This window comes from Poecilia formosa, unplaced genomic scaffold (assembly GCF_000485575.1).
Source record: "Poecilia formosa unplaced genomic scaffold, Poecilia_formosa-5.1.2 Scaffold98, whole genome shotgun sequence".
Taxonomy (NCBI): Eukaryota; Metazoa; Chordata; class Actinopteri; order Cyprinodontiformes; family Poeciliidae; genus Poecilia; species Poecilia formosa.
This window is the reverse complement of record NW_006800037.1, coordinates 643,412-663,044: the sequence shown is the minus strand read 5'-3', so window position 1 is coordinate 663,044 and position 19,633 is coordinate 643,412. Positions and strand designations below refer to the sequence as shown.

General features: G+C 40.2%; 2 protein-coding genes across 4 annotated transcripts in view; one reads left to right on the top strand and one right to left on the bottom strand.

Moving 5' to 3' along the window:
• Positions 1-14,163, top strand: part of glis1b (GLIS family zinc finger 1b) — a 63,108-nt gene extending 48,945 nt beyond the window's left edge. The window contains exons 7-10 of one of the 3 annotated variants that reach the window (XM_016674656.1): positions 10,716-10,852; positions 11,548-11,703; positions 11,800-11,879; positions 13,807-14,163. In XM_016674656.1, coding sequence (XP_016530142.1) covers positions 10,716-10,852; positions 11,548-11,703; positions 11,800-11,879; positions 13,807-13,824 — 391 coding nt within the window. In that variant the 3' untranslated portion in view covers positions 13,825-14,163. Of the gene's footprint in view, positions 1-10,715; positions 10,853-11,547; positions 11,704-11,799 lie in introns of all 3 variants that reach the window. The other 2 variants (XM_016674655.1, XM_007558663.2) reach the window with 2 other exon arrangements.
• Positions 14,116-18,976, bottom strand: elovl8b (ELOVL fatty acid elongase 8b). The gene is made up of 8 exons (XM_007558664.2): positions 18,731-18,976; positions 18,601-18,658; positions 17,481-17,668; positions 15,227-15,307; positions 15,084-15,140; positions 14,873-14,987; positions 14,552-14,679; positions 14,116-14,452 (listed from the first exon to the last, which is right to left on the bottom strand). The coding sequence occupies exons 2-8, from the start codon at positions 18,656-18,658 to the stop codon at positions 14,288-14,290; spliced, it is 792 nt and encodes a 263-aa protein (XP_007558726.1). The 5' UTR covers positions 18,731-18,976; the 3' UTR covers positions 14,116-14,287.
• Between the last annotated feature and the right edge of the window lie 657 nt (positions 18,977-19,633).

Below are 19,633 nucleotides of genomic sequence, written 5' to 3'. Positions count from 1 at the left end.
TCAAATTGAGTCAAACCTTTGAACATACATGCGAGCAACATCAAAAAAGAGACACCTACTTTGTCATAGTCAGTCCAAGATTGTATCAAATCATTTCATGTAGCGACACACTTCCTGAAAACCTCGTCTCCCACCAGCTAACTCACCATTCTCTATTCAGCAGAAGTCGTGTTACAGTTCAATAGTGAAGCGACAACTTATAGTCCAACTCAATTTGTTTTGCTTGATGTCAGTTCTATGTGAAATGGACTTTTTCTAAGTTTTATATATAGTTATGCTCAAAACAGACCTGAGCTGTTGCCTTGATTATTTCCTTGAATCTCCCATAGCTGAGTGGATACTCCCACAAAGGGTCACCTACTTCCACTCACACTATTCAGCTCCTCCAGACTAGCAGCAGCAATTAGCAAACCTGGTGAAAAGCAAGGCTGATGGACAGCTCATTGTACAGACTACGTTCAATCTGGAGGGACTCAGACAGAAAGAAAGCGATTAAAAAGTTTATTGACAAGTAAACATTAAAATTCTTTGGCGTTCAGGCCCCGGCCGAGGACGTCGAGCTGAAACGGCGATAAGGTCCTTATCAACTGGAGCTCGGTCAATGATTGGCCTTGATGAGGCTTGGTCCAGCGCTGATAGGTCCAGGGAGATGAGGGGGAGGCGCTGATTGATGAGGCAGGTGTAGCAAGAGTCTTCCAGACTGAATTTGCGCCTAAGCTTCATTTTGAGTCAAACCCTCCTAAGAATAGTTTAAAGTCATACTTGAGACGTACACAATTTTTTTTAACAACTAAAGGTCACATGGTTACTTGGCTATGACATAACCAAGTAATAGTATAACTTGGTTAACTTGCTTTAAAGTAGTAAAACACTGCCTGTAATAACTGTTGGCTCTTGCACACAGTGTGACGTCGCCTCTGCTCCTATTATCATGGCTACTTACAGCAGAAAGGATTATACAACATTTTGATTTTAATGTTATATCTGATCTGCATATAAACAATTAGAAATTGACAAAATGGAACCAAAGCTCAAGCACAAGTAGTAGAACTCAATATATTTAAAAACTGACTAGGTTTCAAATTCTTAAAATGACCATTAACATGCATACCTCTGGTGCAGTTGTCCACTGTGTGCATTCAAATCCTTTTGGGATCCCAAGTTCAGCAGGGGACCCGGAGCGGTCGCAAAGACCTATTTTGCCCTGAACCTGCTCTGTAGTTTGTGTCCGCAACAGTTTATTACACAACAGCCTTGCATCATTTGTGAGGCTATCTGCCTGCAAATAGCCTCGCAAAAACGTAGGATCAGCAACACTTTGTAAACTCCCTCCATCGCTACACTTTTCCCCCTCTGCTTCCTTTGTCTTCCACATCTTACTCATCTTGAATCCAGGCCGAACCCTCTTGGATCACGTTGGGCCAAAGCCTCGTGGTCCTGCTGAGACAACAGCTTGGCTTTCGTCCTGGAAACAAAGTGCATAACCTCTAAGAACACCCCTCATGGGAAGAGGGGTAGCTCTGGTCACCACAAGGTCAGCGTTGACGCACGACCAGCTCTGTTTTGAGGCGGACCCAGTTTATGCTTGCATGAGAGTGAACTGTCAAGCACTGTGACGTATCATCTGGTTTTTCCTCCGCTGCGTCTCTCTGGATAATCCTGCCAAAGGGTGCATATTGTTCTGTTCTCCTGCAGGTATTCATCTTTATTTGGCCACAATGCTGCTGTTCATCAATCTCAGTTTAATGACATTAAATAAAACAATAACTTGCATTTTATTACTGTATCGCAAAAGGTGATGGGTCTTTGTCAAAGCCTAAAATAGAAGCAGTGTATCCATCTTCTGATGGCTACTTCCAACAGGTTTGTGCAGCATGTTAGAAAAGTCAGACCATCTCAAACTGGTTCCTTGAACATGACAAGTAGTGCGCTGTAATTTAATGGCCTCGTCCTTCCAGCTCTCAATCCAATAGAGCATATTTGGGATGTGGATGAACAGGAGATTCACAGCATACATGTGCAACTGATAAATCTGCAGCAACTTTGTGATGCCATCATGTAAAAGGTGGGCCATAATCTCTGAGGAAACTTTTCCCAACCATGTCGCATTTTTCCCACAGTAAATTAGGGCGGGTTCTGAAGACAAAAGGAGGCCTATTCCAGAAGTAGAAAAGTGTACCTAATAAAGTGAACAATAAGTGTAATATTGTTATTCCAGCTTTGATTCAGATCGTTTGTCCTGCTTTACATTACGCAGATAATACAAAAAACCTGCCGAAGTCCAACTATGATGCAAAAGGATGCTCCACCCTCCTTTCTCTTCTACCTGTTTTGCTCAGCATGTTTCCTATTAGAGATGATGATTTCCCCAGAGAGCAGAGTAATGGAGTCCGGGTGTTGTCAGAGAGCTGAGCGTGAACCACACAAAGAAACCAGAGAGAAAACTTTTTCTTTTTTTACTTTCAAAAATATTGGGAAACGCTGGGCTTGGGTCGTAAAATATCTTGCAAAAGACATTGCTTCACAAATTCATTGTTTCTTTAGCTTAAGTGATCCACACTGAGTGTCTCAGGTTCCATCTTTTTCTTACATGTGTGCTGTTTGCACTTACATGTGTGTAGTTGCATGTGGAAGGTGAGTTTACATGTAGTAGTCCAGGAAACACGCGAGACCGCTTGTGATTGTGGGCTACAGAGCAGGCCTCTTAGCATCCAGTACAGCCATCGTGGTGAGGCAGGCGTGGCGTAAAACTTGGAACAGCCTGGAAGCATCTGGAAGGTGGTGTGTTGTTTCAAGCTTTGAAAGTAGGAGGTGAACGCTGTCAAAATTACGTCGCGGTTTCTTCAGCTCCTTTCTCAACAGCATGCACAATTACCGTTGCGAGGACAGTGAGAAGGACCTGAGTAAGAGGATACTGAGTTACACAGGAGGGGTGACATATTAGATTTGAGACTTTGGTCTTGTTGTTTTGGGTTTCTTGATGAGGAACATGTGATCGTGGTCATGTTTGTGTGGTTAGAATCCCCCTTTATCCTTACTTTTAACCTAAATCCTCAAATAGGTAATCTAACTTGTTCACTTGGATCTTGGTGACTGTTTTTTGTTTTTTTTATCGTGCACATATTTCAGATGTGCTGACAAGATTGCAGCAATTTCCACATGACCAGATTTAGTCAAATCTAGACATTTAACCCAGAACACACACGCGCCATGTCGTTCTTATCTCATGATCACACATTATGGTCGGTGGGCGGGTTGAGGAGTCGAAAAGCGAGTGACCTGCATAAGACGTCTACTTCCATTTGTCAGAAGATGGAGCATTTGATGCGCATTTAAAGCCTCGGGTATTCGGCCTGCCGCCAAGGTCAATATCAGCCCCGGCACTTGTTTTTCCCAAAAGGTTCTGGAGGACATTAGACATTTTGAGAAAATTATCAAACTTAACCTGCCTCTTGTGTGGCAGCCTCTGACCTCCTGGTTAAATGTGTTTACTCTGGCTCAAATGGCTCATTTAGACAATTTTACTTAGTCAATACAAGAGTCATTTTTCTAAGGCTAATATTAAGATTATGCCGGTCAGAATGGATTTGGCAGTCGGCGTGGGCCGGCTGTTGAAGAGATCGGTGGTAAATGTTGTGATTCACTGCTGCAGCCATATGTGGTTATATAATTGCAGGACGGCGAGGACGGGGGGAACTGCCTTCACCTGCATATTGATATTAGAGCCCCTCTGTAAATATTAGTCTGAGGCGGTTTGATACCTAGGCAGTGACTGACACGGGCTAATTGAATTAAAGTGGCAGCATAGAGCTGCATTAAGTCCCTGTTCTGAAGGGAGTCCTTTATAAGCCTTCACTGCCTGTTTTCCAGCCATTATCTTCACAAAGATCCTGCAAAGGAGATTCAGCATTACAAACCAAATGGCAAACATTTTTTTTCGAGGTCACTAATGGCAGCATGTGGTCTGTCGCTCGTTTTGCGGTCCGCAGTTAATGCCGGGCTTGTTCCTGGGATCAAGATACAATGAGGTTTTTAAGTCATGTTTTCAAAACCTGTAGGAATAAAAGACTAGAAAACAAAACACGTTTACACGTTTATAGCAGTTTTCGAGTAGATGTGCTTTTGTGAGGTGTAATGTACATTTGTGTTGCTCTACTTATTCTAAAGTGATACAAGAGCAACCAAAGAAAATCATTAACCTCAAAACTCCTTTAAACAACCTTATGGGAGCAGAAGTACGAGAGACATGGCAGCTGTGACGTGCTTATAAAGACACTATACACTGTAAAAAAATAAAATAAAATAAAATTTCAAAAGGGCACTTTTTTTTTTTCCAAAGGGAGAAAATGGCATGCACTCTAGCACCCCCTAGTGCCTATCTGTGCACTTCCCTCTTGGACACTGACAAACAGCTGGGAGAAAGAATACTTTCAACTCTTTTCCCATCGCCTATAAGAAATAACAAATTTGCCGTTGTTGGAAAAAACATCCACCATTCTTATTAAGGTAACATTTTCGAAACTGCAGCTGACGGAGAAGCTTTAACTGAATTAATCTGATAATATTAGCATGTTATGCCTTAGTTACTCCAAAAGCAGAATGCTAATAGGTAAAATATTCAGCTCAATGAACTTCTGCTTAAGTCTATTTATATACATCAAAATACTAACAGATTCCAGACTCAATTAACTATGCACAAAGCTTACTTAAGAAAGACTCTGGCGGCTTACTGGCAGCTTTTTGAAACAGTGGAAATTATTAAAGATGGATGCTTTGACACTCTCTCTCTGTAACTCTATCCAGAACCCCGATGGAGCTCAGGACATTCTTCTATTCTTCTGCCCTGTAGGGTTGGCTTAGCTTTAGCTTAGCTTTGGGCAGAATCCCATTGTCTTCTCCAAGGCAGTGTTTTAATTCTCTAACCAGAAACAGAAATGTTCCCAACAATATGTGCCAAAGAAGCCTCTGTCATCCATCAGTTGGGGTTTACAGGCTAGCTACAAAGAAGGAGATGAGATGGGGATTGAGGTCTGATCCCAAGTCCCTAGAGGGACAGTTAGCTGCAGGTGAACGAACACGAACCAGGAGCAGTGCAGAACAGTTCATGAATCTTCAGGCTTTTTGCTTTCTTGTCTGTCCAGCCATATAAAGAGTAACTTCATTTTAATGAGACTCTTTGTGATGTTTATGAACAGCAGTTTAGATGAATGCACCTGGAAATACAAGTGTTCTGGCTTTTTTTTTTCTTATTTTGCTGAGCAAATCTAATGAACAGAAGTGTAGCTGGTACTTAGAAGGATGTTCCGTTTAGTTTTAAAGTCTTCCCATTAAACATTTTTTTCTGGCAGTATTTGTCCCCATTTGCACTCTCCAGTACACACTTAGCAGGCCATTGTCAGGGTTTCTACACAGGCTTGAAAAGTGTGGAAAGTGAGGACTTTGGTTTAAGTATTTTATAGGTTTGGATACAGATACAGGAACACAGGCTACAAAGGAAATGTTTGGATTTTCAATGTTTATTTTTTCCCCCATTAGGAATATGTTACATTTTTGAACATCTACATCAAATTTCCTCAAACCAGTGTGCTATTTTTTAAAATAACAGAAAGGGAATAGTTGTATCCATCAATCAATACATCGTTAATCAGCAGTCCACTCATCCATGTCAATCTGTCTTTCAAATGTCCATTGGTCCTATTGTTGTTTTTGCAGATTTTCTTTTTCTTTTTTTTTTTTTGCCTGAATACTGTAGAAGTTTGTATAATTCTGAGATTTTTTTTTTTTTTTTGATTAACATAAACAATGACTCACAGATTGGGAAATTTGGCAATTTGTGCCTGGAAATTATAAAACGTTGACCTAGAAAAGGTGTAGCAACCACGCATTAGACGTTTCGCACTCTGGATATTCTCTGCTTTTATGAAATATTGCCCCTCAAATGCGATATTTTCCATTTCATTCATCTGCCAACTCCAGATTGAACAAATCCTAAGGCCAGTAATCAGATTGCTTTGTCATCCCAAGAGGACTGGAGCGGACTGGAGAAATAAAACAAAGTTGCACAGGACGATCAGTGAGAATGAACTTGCGGCGATAGATGAATGTGGCACATGAAAGATCTTCCTCATACCTGGAGCCTGAGATGCTTTTAGGCCAGCCAAACAAGCAAAATCAGGGCACGGAGCACCTGGCAGTGATTAGCTTGTGATTCACTTTAGCTGCACATAGAGGCAGCTTGTAAAAATATGAACAGTATAACTGTTTCCTGAGTTTGCGCTGACAGCAGCTCCCAGGGGAACTCTGCTCTCTACAGGAACACATGGCTGTACTCTGGGACTGTGCCAACACATGAATTAGTAAAGATTGCTAACAGCTAGCTTCTTCTGGGCTGCAGTCGGACAAGTTGCCACACAAGCATCCTCGGCTTTTGATGAACAAGAAGTCAAATGTAACGCTTCCTGATGTCATTTTGACTTTTGGATAGTCAAAGGAAAGCAAATTGTTTAAATTCTCCGCAACTGTGCTTTGTATGAAAAACATTTTGAGTTGCCAGTGCTGCAACCAGTTTTAGTTTGTGTCAAACTTATACGAGTAGGAGTTCTGTAAGGTTAGATGTTCTTTGATCATTTATATACAAAATATGTTAATATACATAGTTCCCACCATATTTTAACAAATGTATCGAAAAATGTCAGACATCAGATCTAAATATATTTTCTTATTCCTATTACTTACTGAAATAAGATGAATAGGCTCATTTTCTAAATTTTGTAAAATTCTGAAGTTTGTGTACATTTTCTTTTTTTTCCCTTTTAAATTGTAAAGCTTTGATCAAATGTTTTGGCTATCCTTCTACAAACTTCTCACAATAAATAGCTTGAGTTTTGCCCTACTCCTCCTGATAAGAGCTGAGTCAGGTTTGTTGGTTGATTTGCTCATATAAACCTTTTCAGTTATGCCTGAATATTCGGGGCTTTGGGAGGTACACGGCAAAGCATTGATTTTGTTGCCTTTAAATCACTTTGTAGCTAATATTTGGTAATTGTCAAGTTGGAAAACCCATTTGTGCCCAAGCTTTAACTTTCTGGCTATTGTCTCAAGATGTTGCTTAAATATGTCATAAATAAATCCGTATTCTTTCCTTCTTTCATAAGGAAAGAATACAGATTCTTTCCTTATGATGATATCTTACGAGGTGCTCAACTCCCTTTTACAGTAAAACACTCATGCAACCTGAAGCTGCCATCTCTATTCTCCACAGTGGAGATTGTTTTCTTAGGATTATACGCTCTCCCCGCCGCCCCCCCTGAATGTAAAGGTCATTACGGTCAAACAGCTCAATTTTAGTTTAATCATACAACAGGACAGGTCTCCAAAAGTAACACCTTTGTCCCTGTGTGTATCAGCAAACTATAATCTAGCTTTTTGTGACGCTTTTGGACAAATGGGTTCTTCTTTGCTGAGCGGCCTGATAGCCCATGTCATTAAAGAATTTGTTTCACTGTGGATGATGTCATTCTCGTAACCATCTTCAGTCAGCATTTCTGAGATGCTGCAGTAAAACAACATTTTTATAATAAAATCATTGTAATGAATTATTTTAATTCAGAGGTTCCCAAACTGTGGGGTGCGCCCCCTAGGGGGGTGCGCCGTGCCATTGCAGGGTGGGGGGGCGCGGGAAGCCGTCTGGATGAAAAAAAAAAAAAAAAAAAACACATGAACGCTGTATGCGCTGGATTTTTACCTTAGAATGGCCAACTCTGTTATTCCTCTGTCAATTCGATACAGCAGGAGTTTCCACACTTCCCATATATGTGTCCTCTGTCACTTTTGGCAGCATTTAAAACTGTTTAATCCGTTGCCAACATGTGGTAACCTGTTTTACCGAGCCGCCCTTAAACGCAACATGAGCGCTTCGACGCTCGCGCTGGGTTTACACCTGTGCGGCAGTGAAGGAGACCTGCTGCTGCTGGGCGGAGCTACTCAGGTGTGTTAGAGTCATGGCAGCAAACCAGCAAAACGCAAACAACTTTTCACAGTTTTCCCCCAAAACTAACCGACTGAGTTGAGTAAAGCTGCTGGATACAGGTAAAGTGACTAGCTAATATCAATACAGCACCTCAAGCTTGTTAACAAGTAGCTTGTAGGCTATTGGTGTTGTTGTCTATGTTCAGCTACGATTCACTTATTTTGCCCCCCAAAAAAGCCGATTCCCCTTCGCCCCCAAGACACGTCGTTCAACCAGACAGCTATTTGTAATCCATAGGGGGATCCCAGAAAATGTTAGGAAAGGGTCCCAGGAAAAAAAAAAAAAAAGTTTGGGAACCACTGTTTTAATTTAACCATAACTTTGACCTAAATTAGTTAAAGAATGAAAACAGACTTCAATATTTGATAGAAATTATTTAGTGTACCATATTAACAATATAGTTTCTACATGTCAAATGTATACTTAGAACAACCTAATTAGGTTGTGAAACTGAGTTAAACAAATTAAAGGAAATGTATTTGCACTTGTCTAGCTGGAAGCCTGATTGATCTTTCGTTAAATCTACAGATCTTAAAAAATAAAATAAAATAAATAAAATTAAAAAAAAATCTGACAACATAAAGGAGCAAAAGCGTGACCTCAGAAAACAGCCACAACCTTTCCTAAAAACATTTACAGATTCACAAGGATCTCTATTGATAGAAAGTAAATACGGTGAGCCTCAAGCTAAATTTTCCGGCTGTTAAAAATAAATCCAGTATTGGCAGCGAAGCTGCAAAGTTGCTTCTCCTGCAGTTCAAACGCTACCTTCTCCCTTCACCGTCCAAACGTCCTGCTCAAGCCCCTGCCAGCGCCTGAGTGCTGGGCGGGACGGCCTTCGTGCACAGAGCAGTAGGTCATGCAGTGGGGCTCCAGCCAGGCCAGCGAATGAACAGTCATCTGAGGGCTCAGCCGCCTGGAGCAACGCTCTGTCATCACGTTCGCACAGAGCTTACTGCAAACCATATGCCTCCGCAGCACTGCGGCACGTAGTAACACAGCAGCAGTTTATGTGTTGGCATTCCTGATATGCAGTCGTAAGTAGCTGCTGAATTTACTCATTTTAAAGGCACGTCTGTTACCTCCGAGTCTGGACTTGAGTTTATTTCATTAACTGGATGTCAACTGTTTAACATCAACTTATTTAATTGCTTGTTCTGAGCTGTAGGCGAACTTTGTTTTTGCTCGACTGATGCTGCAGCATCCTCAGAGTATGCAAGATTTTTTTTTTTTTTTTGTGAGGCTTGTAAGATACAAATTAGTACCTCTGAAAATCTGTCAATGAAGGTGTACTCTTTAGTTTTAGAAATATTTTTCACTTTACTTAATTTGTAAAATGAAAAATATTTTACAACTTGATAAATTATTTTACAGTTGATGCTTACACAGTTATCTTCAAACTTATGCAATGTTTAGAATGGATTTTAAAAGCTTAGTATAAAATATAATGGAAAGATTATTTTTTCTTAAGTAATTAAATTTAAGATGTGAAACTCCTGGTTCAGATTCATTGATAATTTTTAACATATAAGTGTTAGGTTACAACCTGTAATAGGGAAGACTTTATCAAAGACAAAAAACGTCTGATAAAGAAGCTGGATGTCACAAAGTGCTGTAACCACGGATACAAATGAAAAGTTATGTGGAAGAAAATGTGGCTGAAAAAGACTGACAAATAGTGATAATTGCAGCCTTAAGTAGATTTTGAAGCAAAGTACATTCACGAATTTGTGAAATTCCCCAGCAGTAGTAAATGCTTCAATTGGTCACCACACAGAGACGTTTCCAGCACACGACCTGAAACTGTCGCACTTCTTGTGCTGAGCCACTGTTGACCCTGACATGATGCCAGAAGCCTTGGAGCCGTTTCATCTGCTGGTGTTGGTCCACTTGTGTTTTTATCAAGTCCAAAGCCAGCACTGGCATCCAGCAGGACACTTTAATGCACTCTGTACTATACTCTGCTGACAGATTTTATGGAGATGCTGATTTCATTTTCCAGCAGGACTTGGCACCTCTGCGCAGAGCCAAAAGTACCCAGACCTGGTTTCATGAACATTTTATCACTGTGCTGAACGGCCCAAAAAACTCACCAAACCGAAACACCATGGAGGACCTATGAAGTGAACGGAAAAAAGCAGTGGAAATATGTCTCTGTGTGTCTCATTCATATTTGCATTATTTTCACTTTTTTTGAACAACATAACTGAAGTTATTACAGTCTGGGCTTTCTCCCCTTCACTTGGATTTTCTCTGGTAGATTTGTTTGCCAGGGGATATTGTTGATTTTGTTTGCTACGCTCTTGGAGCCATGAATCTAGAAATCATGACTAGTGCAGTCGTAAATGTGTGTGTGTGTGTTCGTTCTCTTAAATGATGTTTGTTGACCTAAAGACCATAATACTTGGTAGAAATTGGATTATGTGTGGGGAACCTAAATTTCCACATGCCTGGACGAGTTTGCTTCCCTGTGAGTGTGTTTGGATCAGGAACTGTTCTGCTGGGTTTTTCAAATCATGTGGCGTACTCAGTCCAGCATGTAGCTCCTGCTTTGGCTGAGATGTCATAAAGGCACAAAGCATTTTATTGGAGATTTCTGAGACTCTTAGGAATGATGCAGTTGCAGATCAGAGGTTTTCATTTGATGTCCTGTGTTTTTTATTTTTTTATTTTTTTTTTGTCCCAGCAGGCTGTCAGGCCCCCTCCTGTCTCCTGGCATGAAGGCAACAGGAACTCCTCCTCCTCTTTCACAGGAGAAACAACATGCTCACTCTCACCACAAGCCCTACCCACATTACCACCATCAACAACATGCCACTGACGGTAAAGCTAACCCAAAGGTTATGAATTTGTTACAGAAATTCTGTTGTCTTTTAATGCTATCCGTGCTATAGCAGGGTTGGCCGGCAAGGTAACTAAAATTGTGAACACGGCAATGATTTTCAAATGCAAATCATATCAGTAGATCCACATCAAAGGCCCTTATTGAGAGGAAGTTGTCTCTGTCAGAGCGCTGTTAAGGTAAAAAAAAAGAAGAAAAGATTAGAGCTGGGAGAACCACATGCCGGAAGCCTATTACCATCGCTGGATTGGCCAACAAACTGCTGGCTCATGCATTCAGCCATCTCAGCTGTCACTCTGGAGCCTTTTCCCCCAAAATGTCCTAAACACTGTTTTTCCTGTAAAGATCTCCACACGGCTGCCTCTGTAACCACACTGCGGTCGGGGAGTTGCGTAAAAGTGCTCCAGGAACGGCTTCTCTCCCATTATCAAGACTCCTGCGGTTGATTCCGAGTACGAGCCGAGGCTGCGGGGACAAACGCAGCACAGTATAAGGCTGGCAGAGTTAGCAAAGCACAAATATAGCATTGTCATAATGTGAGATCCACATGAGGTTTGAGCCGGATGGGGCAGACATTAGAACCAATCAGAGGCACAGTGGATGCTGGTGGCAGCTGATCCAGTGTGGCTTCTATAATTTTCTCTCCTCTCCTCCACATCCCGCCTTCATTTCTTAGAATACCAAGCCAGCTTTCAGAGCTGCTTCCATTTTGGAGACTCCTACAGGATGGAGCAGACGGTCGGCGGCGTCCACGTCCCAGGAGATGCTCACAACTACTCCTCCCATCAGCACAATGGCTTTCACATGCCCACCAGCAACACTGGACCTACAGGTAAAAAAAAATATATATTTTTTTTTTCCGACTAATCTTCGTACCAGAAGTGAAAATGTGCTCTTAAAAGTGTTATAATATAAACATCTGCACCAGGATTCGGCGGGACCCAGGAGCTGCAGGGGGGCTCGGGATGCCAGTATTCCTCCAGCACCGACGACAGCATTTTCTTTCAGGTGGGCAGCTTCGACCGCAACTTGAGCCACATGTCGTCAGTCTACACGGAAACATAGATCCGAGCTATGTTTGTTTGTTTGTTTGTTGTTGCGCCACGCTGCACAACAACCCACCAATGCTCATCTTCATCTTCAGCCCCTGTTTCTTTTCCCAAAAGTGAAATCAAAACCTCTTCTAAGGTCATTCTGACGTATCCACCAGACAGTAACCAACTGAACTAAACAAACACCGTAGCCTGTAAAAATGGTACCTGATGCACTGCCTGATTTAAAGGTATAAAAACACAAATCGCAATTAGGCATAGACGCCTACAAAAGCTTTACATGCCCCTTCAACTTTTCCGCATTTTATCAAAGACCGACACAAAGTAGTGCATGACTGTGAAAAGGAAGTTTGTCTTCAACTCCCTTTATTCTCACACACCTAACAAAGAGATTTCTCCCATATCCCAGAAGGTCCAGATCTAAACATGAAGAAGACTTTGATACCAAATTTAACTTTTCTGCTACAGACATTACTCTGTTGTAGCAGAAAACTAACACCGTAGCGTGCACGTCTCCAAATACATCATCCTTACCGTGAAACATGGTTGTGGCAGCTTCATGGTGTGCTCATAACCTTCCTCATCTTAACCAGGAATATTTGTCAGAGTTGTTGGGAAGATGGTGGGACCTAAATAGAGCACAAGAAAAACTGTTAAAGTTTGCAAAAGACTTGAAACTGGAGCAAAGGCTCATCATCCAGCAGCACAGCGACCCTGAACAGACAGTCAGAGCTGCCAGGGAATGGTTTAGGTTTAGATCAAACCATATTTGTGTCTTACAATGGCCTAGTCAAAATCCAGATCTATATCCAACTGAGAACCTGCTGCAACAATTGCTACTGTTCAGACACTCGAATCGGACTGAACTTGGATTATTGCACAAGAAATACTGGACAAAGGTTTTCTTATTGATATGTGAAAACGGTGACAAACATACCAACAAAAGACTTGCAGTGGTCACCGTATCAAAAGGTGATTCTACAAATTATTGATTCAGATGGGCAGGTTAGAAATGCAGTTTGTAGTTGTACAAAAATATAGATTTTTCCTCCTCTTCCCAATTATGCACTACTCTCTGCTAGTCTGTCACATAGAGGTTGGTTTTCTTTCGTAACTTACTTAACCCTTTAACCGTCACGTCCAAGTCATGTAATCCACTGGGTCCCTGAGGACGCCGGTGTCCTCATGACAGCGAAGTGGAAAAGTTCATGGGGTATTGATACTTTTGCAGGCACTGGTTCGGTTATTCATCTCCACATAAATGATTAAAGAAAATTAGGTTAATTTGTGAAATAAATCTTGCTGTAGAAACTGTTTTAAAGGGCAGCTCAAGTCGAGTTTATTTGTGTAGCACATTTCAGCAACAAGGAATCATTCTTTGAATGATTTACATGATAAACACAAGTGGTTATATTGGGAGTAGAAAATGATGAACAAACATCACAACTAAAAAATTGTAATTTGAAAAGCTAGTTTAAGTGAAATATTGGTCTTTTTTTTTTCCAATTTGAGGCTGCTTTAGATCTGAGGGTTGATTTCAGCCAATTTATTGTTACCAGGCAGAAAACTTGACAATGTCTAGCAAAATAAAATCCACATATTTCTCCTCACCCCCCACCCCATCTCAAATTCAGCTGCATCAGCAAAATCAAAGTGAACAGATATGGTGAATAGATCTCACAACTCGAGGCAGAAATTTGAAATGCACAATGTTTACATGGACAGTTTTGTTCTGGAAATGTATTTGAGCAAAGTTCTCATCCGTTACTGAAACTAATTGCAAAAGAACCAGACTGTCTTCAGTTCAGAGTATGAATTTCAAATAACATGAGATGTGTTGTTCACCATTTGAACCACATTTTTTTTTTCTCTTTAATCTACAGCTTCTGTTTGTGGACTGAAGTGTAAAATATATCAATTTGCTGTGATGTTTTTATCAGTGACAAAAAAAAGTTCCATTTCTGTAAGTGTTAAATGTTTTCTTCCTGTGTTTGAATTTTATTTTATTTGTTTGTTTTTTTTTTTGTGGAGGGAGGTTTCTGGCTCATTAGTCCTGTATTACTGCAGAGACAGCCAGGCCTCCAATTATAATGATTATCATTATTAATAATAATATTATTATGTGTATAAAATGTACAGTTTGTTTACAACAACCATTTGAGTGTCATTTAAGAAAATAAAATCACACAGAGGAGATTGAAACAGTTCATATCGTTTATAAGTATGTTCAGAAAAAAAAACAAAAGAAAACCCTCAAGACTTGTGAGCTGGTTGTGCCCTCTAGTGGACAGGATAATACCTTCTGGCTACTCTGGGTAATGACGTCAGCTCCCGGGGAAAAAAAAAACTGAGTTTGATGTTGCCTCACTTGTGCTTCTTCTTATGGAGGTATTGCCGATAGTAGAAGTTAGAAAAGAGCACTATGAGGGTAAGAACATAACCAAACACCGCTAAGTTCATAGAGTCTGGGAAGTCGCACTCGGTGATCAGGTTGTAGCCGGTGTGAAGGAAGAAGAGCAGGAACTGCAGCTGCAATGGCAAATGGGGATTCAGATCAGATTAAATGACACGTTTTGCGATTGTACCTCTTGACAGAAGCAACAGCCAGAAAGTTCTGGAGCAACCAACCAGCTGCAGTATAGTGAGGTATTTCTTCCACCAAAGGTGCTTCTGCATGTGAGGACCGAACGCAGACAGGCCGTAATAAGTGTACATGATGATGTGGACGAAGGTGTTGACAAGGCCGATGAAGAAAGCTGTGGAGTGTGTGGCAGAAACACAAAAAAAAACCCCAACAAGTGAAGAAAATTAAGCAAAATGTGTAGGCGAGATTGAAAAACCCTCAGTCTGTTAAGGGTCGGCTTCACAGTTATTTCCAACTTTGTGTTGGTCAGTCACGCGAATCCTATTAAAATGTATTTGTTCAAGATGAATTCAAACCTCACTCACATTGTCCTCCAGCCACATACTTTACTCCTGCCCACCAGTTGAAGATCATGGTGCCATGATGGTAAACATGAAGGAAGGTCAGCTGACTATTCTTCTTCCTCAAGACGAAGAAGAACTGCTCCACAGGAACACAGGATGTAATATCAGTCACAGCTGCATTCAAACTCATTAAAACAAATGGGATAAGGCAAAGTGGGAAGAAACAAAGTACCGTGTCAAGGAGCTCTATGATCTTAGAAAAGAAAAACCACCAACAAACACTGGCCATCTGCAGAAAAATAAATAAAAAATATTGATTCAGCGACAGCTACTCTGTCTTTCTAATGCTCTGCTGAGCTAAAATATGAACTTTACCCTTAAGGGCAGCGGTGTCTCACTGTAGTCCACAGGCTGACAGAGCAGGCTGTAGTTTGAGAGCCACGATGTGACCAGGAACTGAAAACAGTGAAGAGATTGAGATGGGAGATGAAGTGATTTGTTTTGTTTTTTTTTAATAAAAAGCTGTTTACTGATAAATTTTCTGTCCTGTTTTAGTTTGTCTAAAAATAAGTGTCTGTGCATCCCTGACCACTGAAATTCACTCAAGTGTTTTTTTTTATTTATTTTTTTATTTTATTTAACACAGATTCTGCAATTAGTTTCAAGGTACTGGAGCCAGAACAGTTACAAAGAACATTTTTCATCACCCTCTACAAGTAAAGACTTATTGCCAAAAAAAATAGTAGCAGCTGTTTGCAATCAACAAATCAGACGAGAACCATTTAAAATAGGTCAACACAATCATCACCAGTGTTTTCTTCATGTTAAACACAAAATGCCACTTTTAATGCTCTGCAGTCTCAACAATATTAGCCCACTACTCCTGGGTGAAGACCTCCAGTTCAGTAAGAATCTTGGATTTATGAAACGTAATTTTTTAAATCCCAACGAAAAGTTCAAGCCAGTCTACGAGGATGGCTCCTCTAAGGACTTCTTCTGAACCCAAGCGTTGGCGGACAGATATGTTTGGGACCACTGTCCCCTGTATGAAGGTTTATTGATGCCAAAGCTTCATTAAACCTTCTTGTCCCAGAATTCCATGATGCTTTATTAAATCCATCTTGTCCGCAATGTGCTGCAGGATTCCAGTGTCTCGGGAAGCAAAGCATCCCCAGAAAACCACCGAGCCACCGCCAGTTTTGCTCTTAGTATGTGGTTTATTCATATCTTCCTCCACTGACCCACTGGCCCGCAAAGTCCCAGTTTTTATTCAAATTACTCCAAATAGCAGAATCACTTATAAGTCCTGTTCTGGAAACTGAAACCTCACCGACTGGGCACATAAATAATCTGTTAACCTCAATGATGAAGCCTCTTTTTTTCCCCAACATCAGCAGCTTCAACGCAAGGAAATTTATACTATCAACACCTAATTATCAGCTAATAGAAAAAAGAAACTTTTTTTCAATAAAACTGAGCTGCTCTGTTGCAACAGACAGAGCTTAAAATAGGTGCTGCAAAGCTGCAAAATAGCAAAAGAAATTACAAAGGCAGAAAAGGCTGGAGATCACAGATCAGTTTTCAGATTTACTGTGCAAACTTCATGGAGATTAATATTTTAACACCATCTTTGTTTTCAGTCAAAAGTGATCAGTGAGCTCTAAACCATTCTACCTTTTGTTGTTTCCATTTGAGACGTTAAATGTTACTTTAAGTCCCTACACTTTTAGAATGATTTCTTTTATGCACTGACTAATGGCTTTTGGGATCTGGTTTTAACTTCTGCATTATGTTGAATACATTTTTTTTAAATTATTTTAACTGAAATCTAAATGGAATATGAAATTCTAGGTAAATTTAAAACAAAAGTTTGAGCTCAGAGAGGATTTAAAATCAACCTACACAGAGTAATAGTCTATAAGCAGATGACACTCAAAAAAACATCAACATGCCCAGATCAGGGGATTTGGTGTGAGTTCACCAAAAGATGATTAAAGAAATCTCCTATAAGCCCTAAAATATCATAATGGGATTTACAGCAGATTCTTGCTACCACTGATATTTAAATCCAGGAATGTAGAATAAGAAAGAGACTGTAGAAGTATCAAGGGAAGTCTTTGTTCTCTGAGAAAAGCATCAAGTGAAAGAATATTCAATAGTGTCACTCAACTCTGAGCCAGAGCCGCACAGCATTCTGGGGGATGTAGGCAGAGAAAAAGCTTTGGTGGCTCAGCCTCTCAAAGCCAGCTAAGGAAGGCGAGTGGGGTCGACTAACTCAACCACTCTTTTGTTACCTAGCAACTGAGTTGATGCAGCAGGACCGGGCCACCTCACCATCACAAAAACCAGCATTATTCCTACCCTGATTCAGAGGCTGACTGAGAAAAATATGAGAACATCTGTGAAGAAATTAAAGCTAGATTGGAAATGAACCTTGTCTCATTTTGCAAAAAACAGATTATTTAATGTGTGTTCTAATTTTCCTAAATCACATGAAACACAGACTACCAAGTAGAGGCAAAACTGAAATGAGATAACTGGAAACGCTTGAACGGAGAGATATTTTCATTACTGCGTTCGTCTTTAATAACTAGATTTGTCATCTAACGGGAGACAAAACAACACACACCTCGTAGAACATGTATGCGGACAAGCCAACCATGGAGAAGTTATAAACGATGAGAACTGTTTTGAGCTCAAAAGGCTTCCGGGTTTTCATCAGATGAGAACCGACCCAGATCATACAGAGGTAACCCAGGAAGATGAAAGTCACCGGCAGGGGGGAGTACACCAGCGGCCAGGGGTCCGTCCTGTTGTCTGGAGGACGTAAAAGGGACATGTCAGAACACGAATGCACACAGATGTATCACAATCCACTTCAACACAGCGAAGGAAGCAGCTTTACAGAAAATGGAGAACTGCTTCTTTATAAGACTATATATTTAAAACTGAAAAGCAATTGTTGCAAAAAAACAAAAATCAGCACAAATATAGTAATATCTGCTTTGTGATGGACTTTATTTACCCGCCTCTTGCCTGCTGTACATAGCCACCAAAACAAACATCCAAACTTTCGAAAGGTTACTTAAACTTACAACTAAATTATTCTGAACATTTGTGGACTTTACAAGTCAATGTAAGCAAATCTTTTCAAGTCAAAATGCATGGACACAGACTCCTACCAAAGAACGCTGAATAAAGCAGTTGATTCAGATGATGCTTCGTGAATGTCTTAATCTGAGGATGTGTGGGCACTGCTAAAACTGGGCTTATGGACCTTTTTATGTATTTATTTTTTCATCTAACAAAGCTATTGGTTTTTCAACTGAATTATACAAGTGCAACATTATGTGCCACATATTTCAAAATGACACAGTGGCCTCATGACCAATCTACTACTTTAATAGGGGAGTAGGGACGTTTTCAAGCCACCATACTTCCAACCAATGATATTGGCAACACATTCAAAAAATGCACTGAAAAACAACGACGACGACTTTCGTCGGGCAAGTTAATGGCTTCCTCACTGCCATGAGGGAAAACTGATAACACAATACAAGTCATGGAGACAAATCATGTAGCAAGCCACAGAGCGTTCCTTGTGCAACTGGTCAATGCGGAGAGCACAGCTGCAGCGCCCCAAGTCCCACTCAGATGTGTCAATTTTACTCATGTCCACTGCTGCAACACATGCGTACGCAAAAATAACTGGATGGGAAAGTAGGTTGGACGGACAGCAATCATCATACCTCCATTCTCCAAAATCCACTGGTGCACAGAAAGGACATGGTTCCCTGCTGAAGCCATCTACAACATAGGAACACATGTTACTAAGGGTGAGGAATTCACAAAATGTTTTAAATTTAAACGTACACTCACTTTGCAAAACCGGGTTCAGTTATCGCCCCTTGATGACAGCGCCCGAGAACCTTTGGACGCTGCTCCAGATTTTTGTGTAATCACGGAAAGGGAAAAAAAAAAAAAAAAAGCATAAATACAGGGCGTTTAAGAAAATAGCAGAAAATATTTCAAGTGGGACATATGCCCCGAAACCCTATTTTAAAGTTTTGTGAACGGAAAACTTTGGAGGTATTCTCCAAAACAGTTTCTTCAACTTTTACTTTGAGAGATATAGGCGATGACACCACTTCCTGTGCGTTTTTTCCTGTCAGTAGTTAATTGTATTTTCTGCGCACTGGAGGGCGCCGTTTCCTTCAAACTAATACGACACTATTTCAATGTCAGAACATCACATAAAGATCAATTTGACAGATATTTATTAACTCCATAAAAAAATACTACTCATATTTAAGTATAAAATCTATTACACATCCTTTTTAAGTGTTTGTTTCTGTTAATTTGGATCATTATGGCTTACAGCTACTGAAAACCAGTTAGAGAGACCAGTCTAGAGTGTGACCCACCTCAGCATAAAACTATATGAATTTTGAGTTTTCATTAGCTGTAAAACAATGGTCATCAAAATTAGCAAATATAAGAAACGGCTTAAAATCATTCTGAGTGCAAACAGTCTAATTACAATAATTACAATATTCTTATTTATTATTGTTATATTTACCAGCAATGTCACTAAAGGACTTGTAGTAAAAAAAAAAATCTCTAGAAAAAAATGACAATTGATGTTTACCAGACAACTTGCATTTTAATCTTCAAAACTTTTATTATAATTAGAGAAATTCTTTTATCTTTTACATAGTTAAAAAACACAAAATGACCTAACATGGTCTGTGTTGGTGTGTAAAAAAAAAAAAAAGTAGAAAT

What these genes read in the sequence shown, in the direction of transcription:
- elovl8b (XM_007558664.2), bottom strand. Translation starts at nt 18,658, where the DNA reads ATGGCTTCAGCAGGGAACCATGTCCTTTCTGTGCACCAGTGGATTTTG. An exon ending in CCGCATACATGTTCTACGAG is followed by an intron (nt 15,308 to 17,480) that starts GTGTGTGTTGTT and finishes CACTGTTTTCAG; the next exon opens with TTCCTGGTCACATCGTGGCT. An exon ending in AGACACCGCTGCCCTTAAGG is followed by an intron (nt 15,141 to 15,226) that starts GTAAAGTTCATA and finishes ATTTTTCTGCAG; the next exon opens with ATGGCCAGTGTTTGTTGGTG.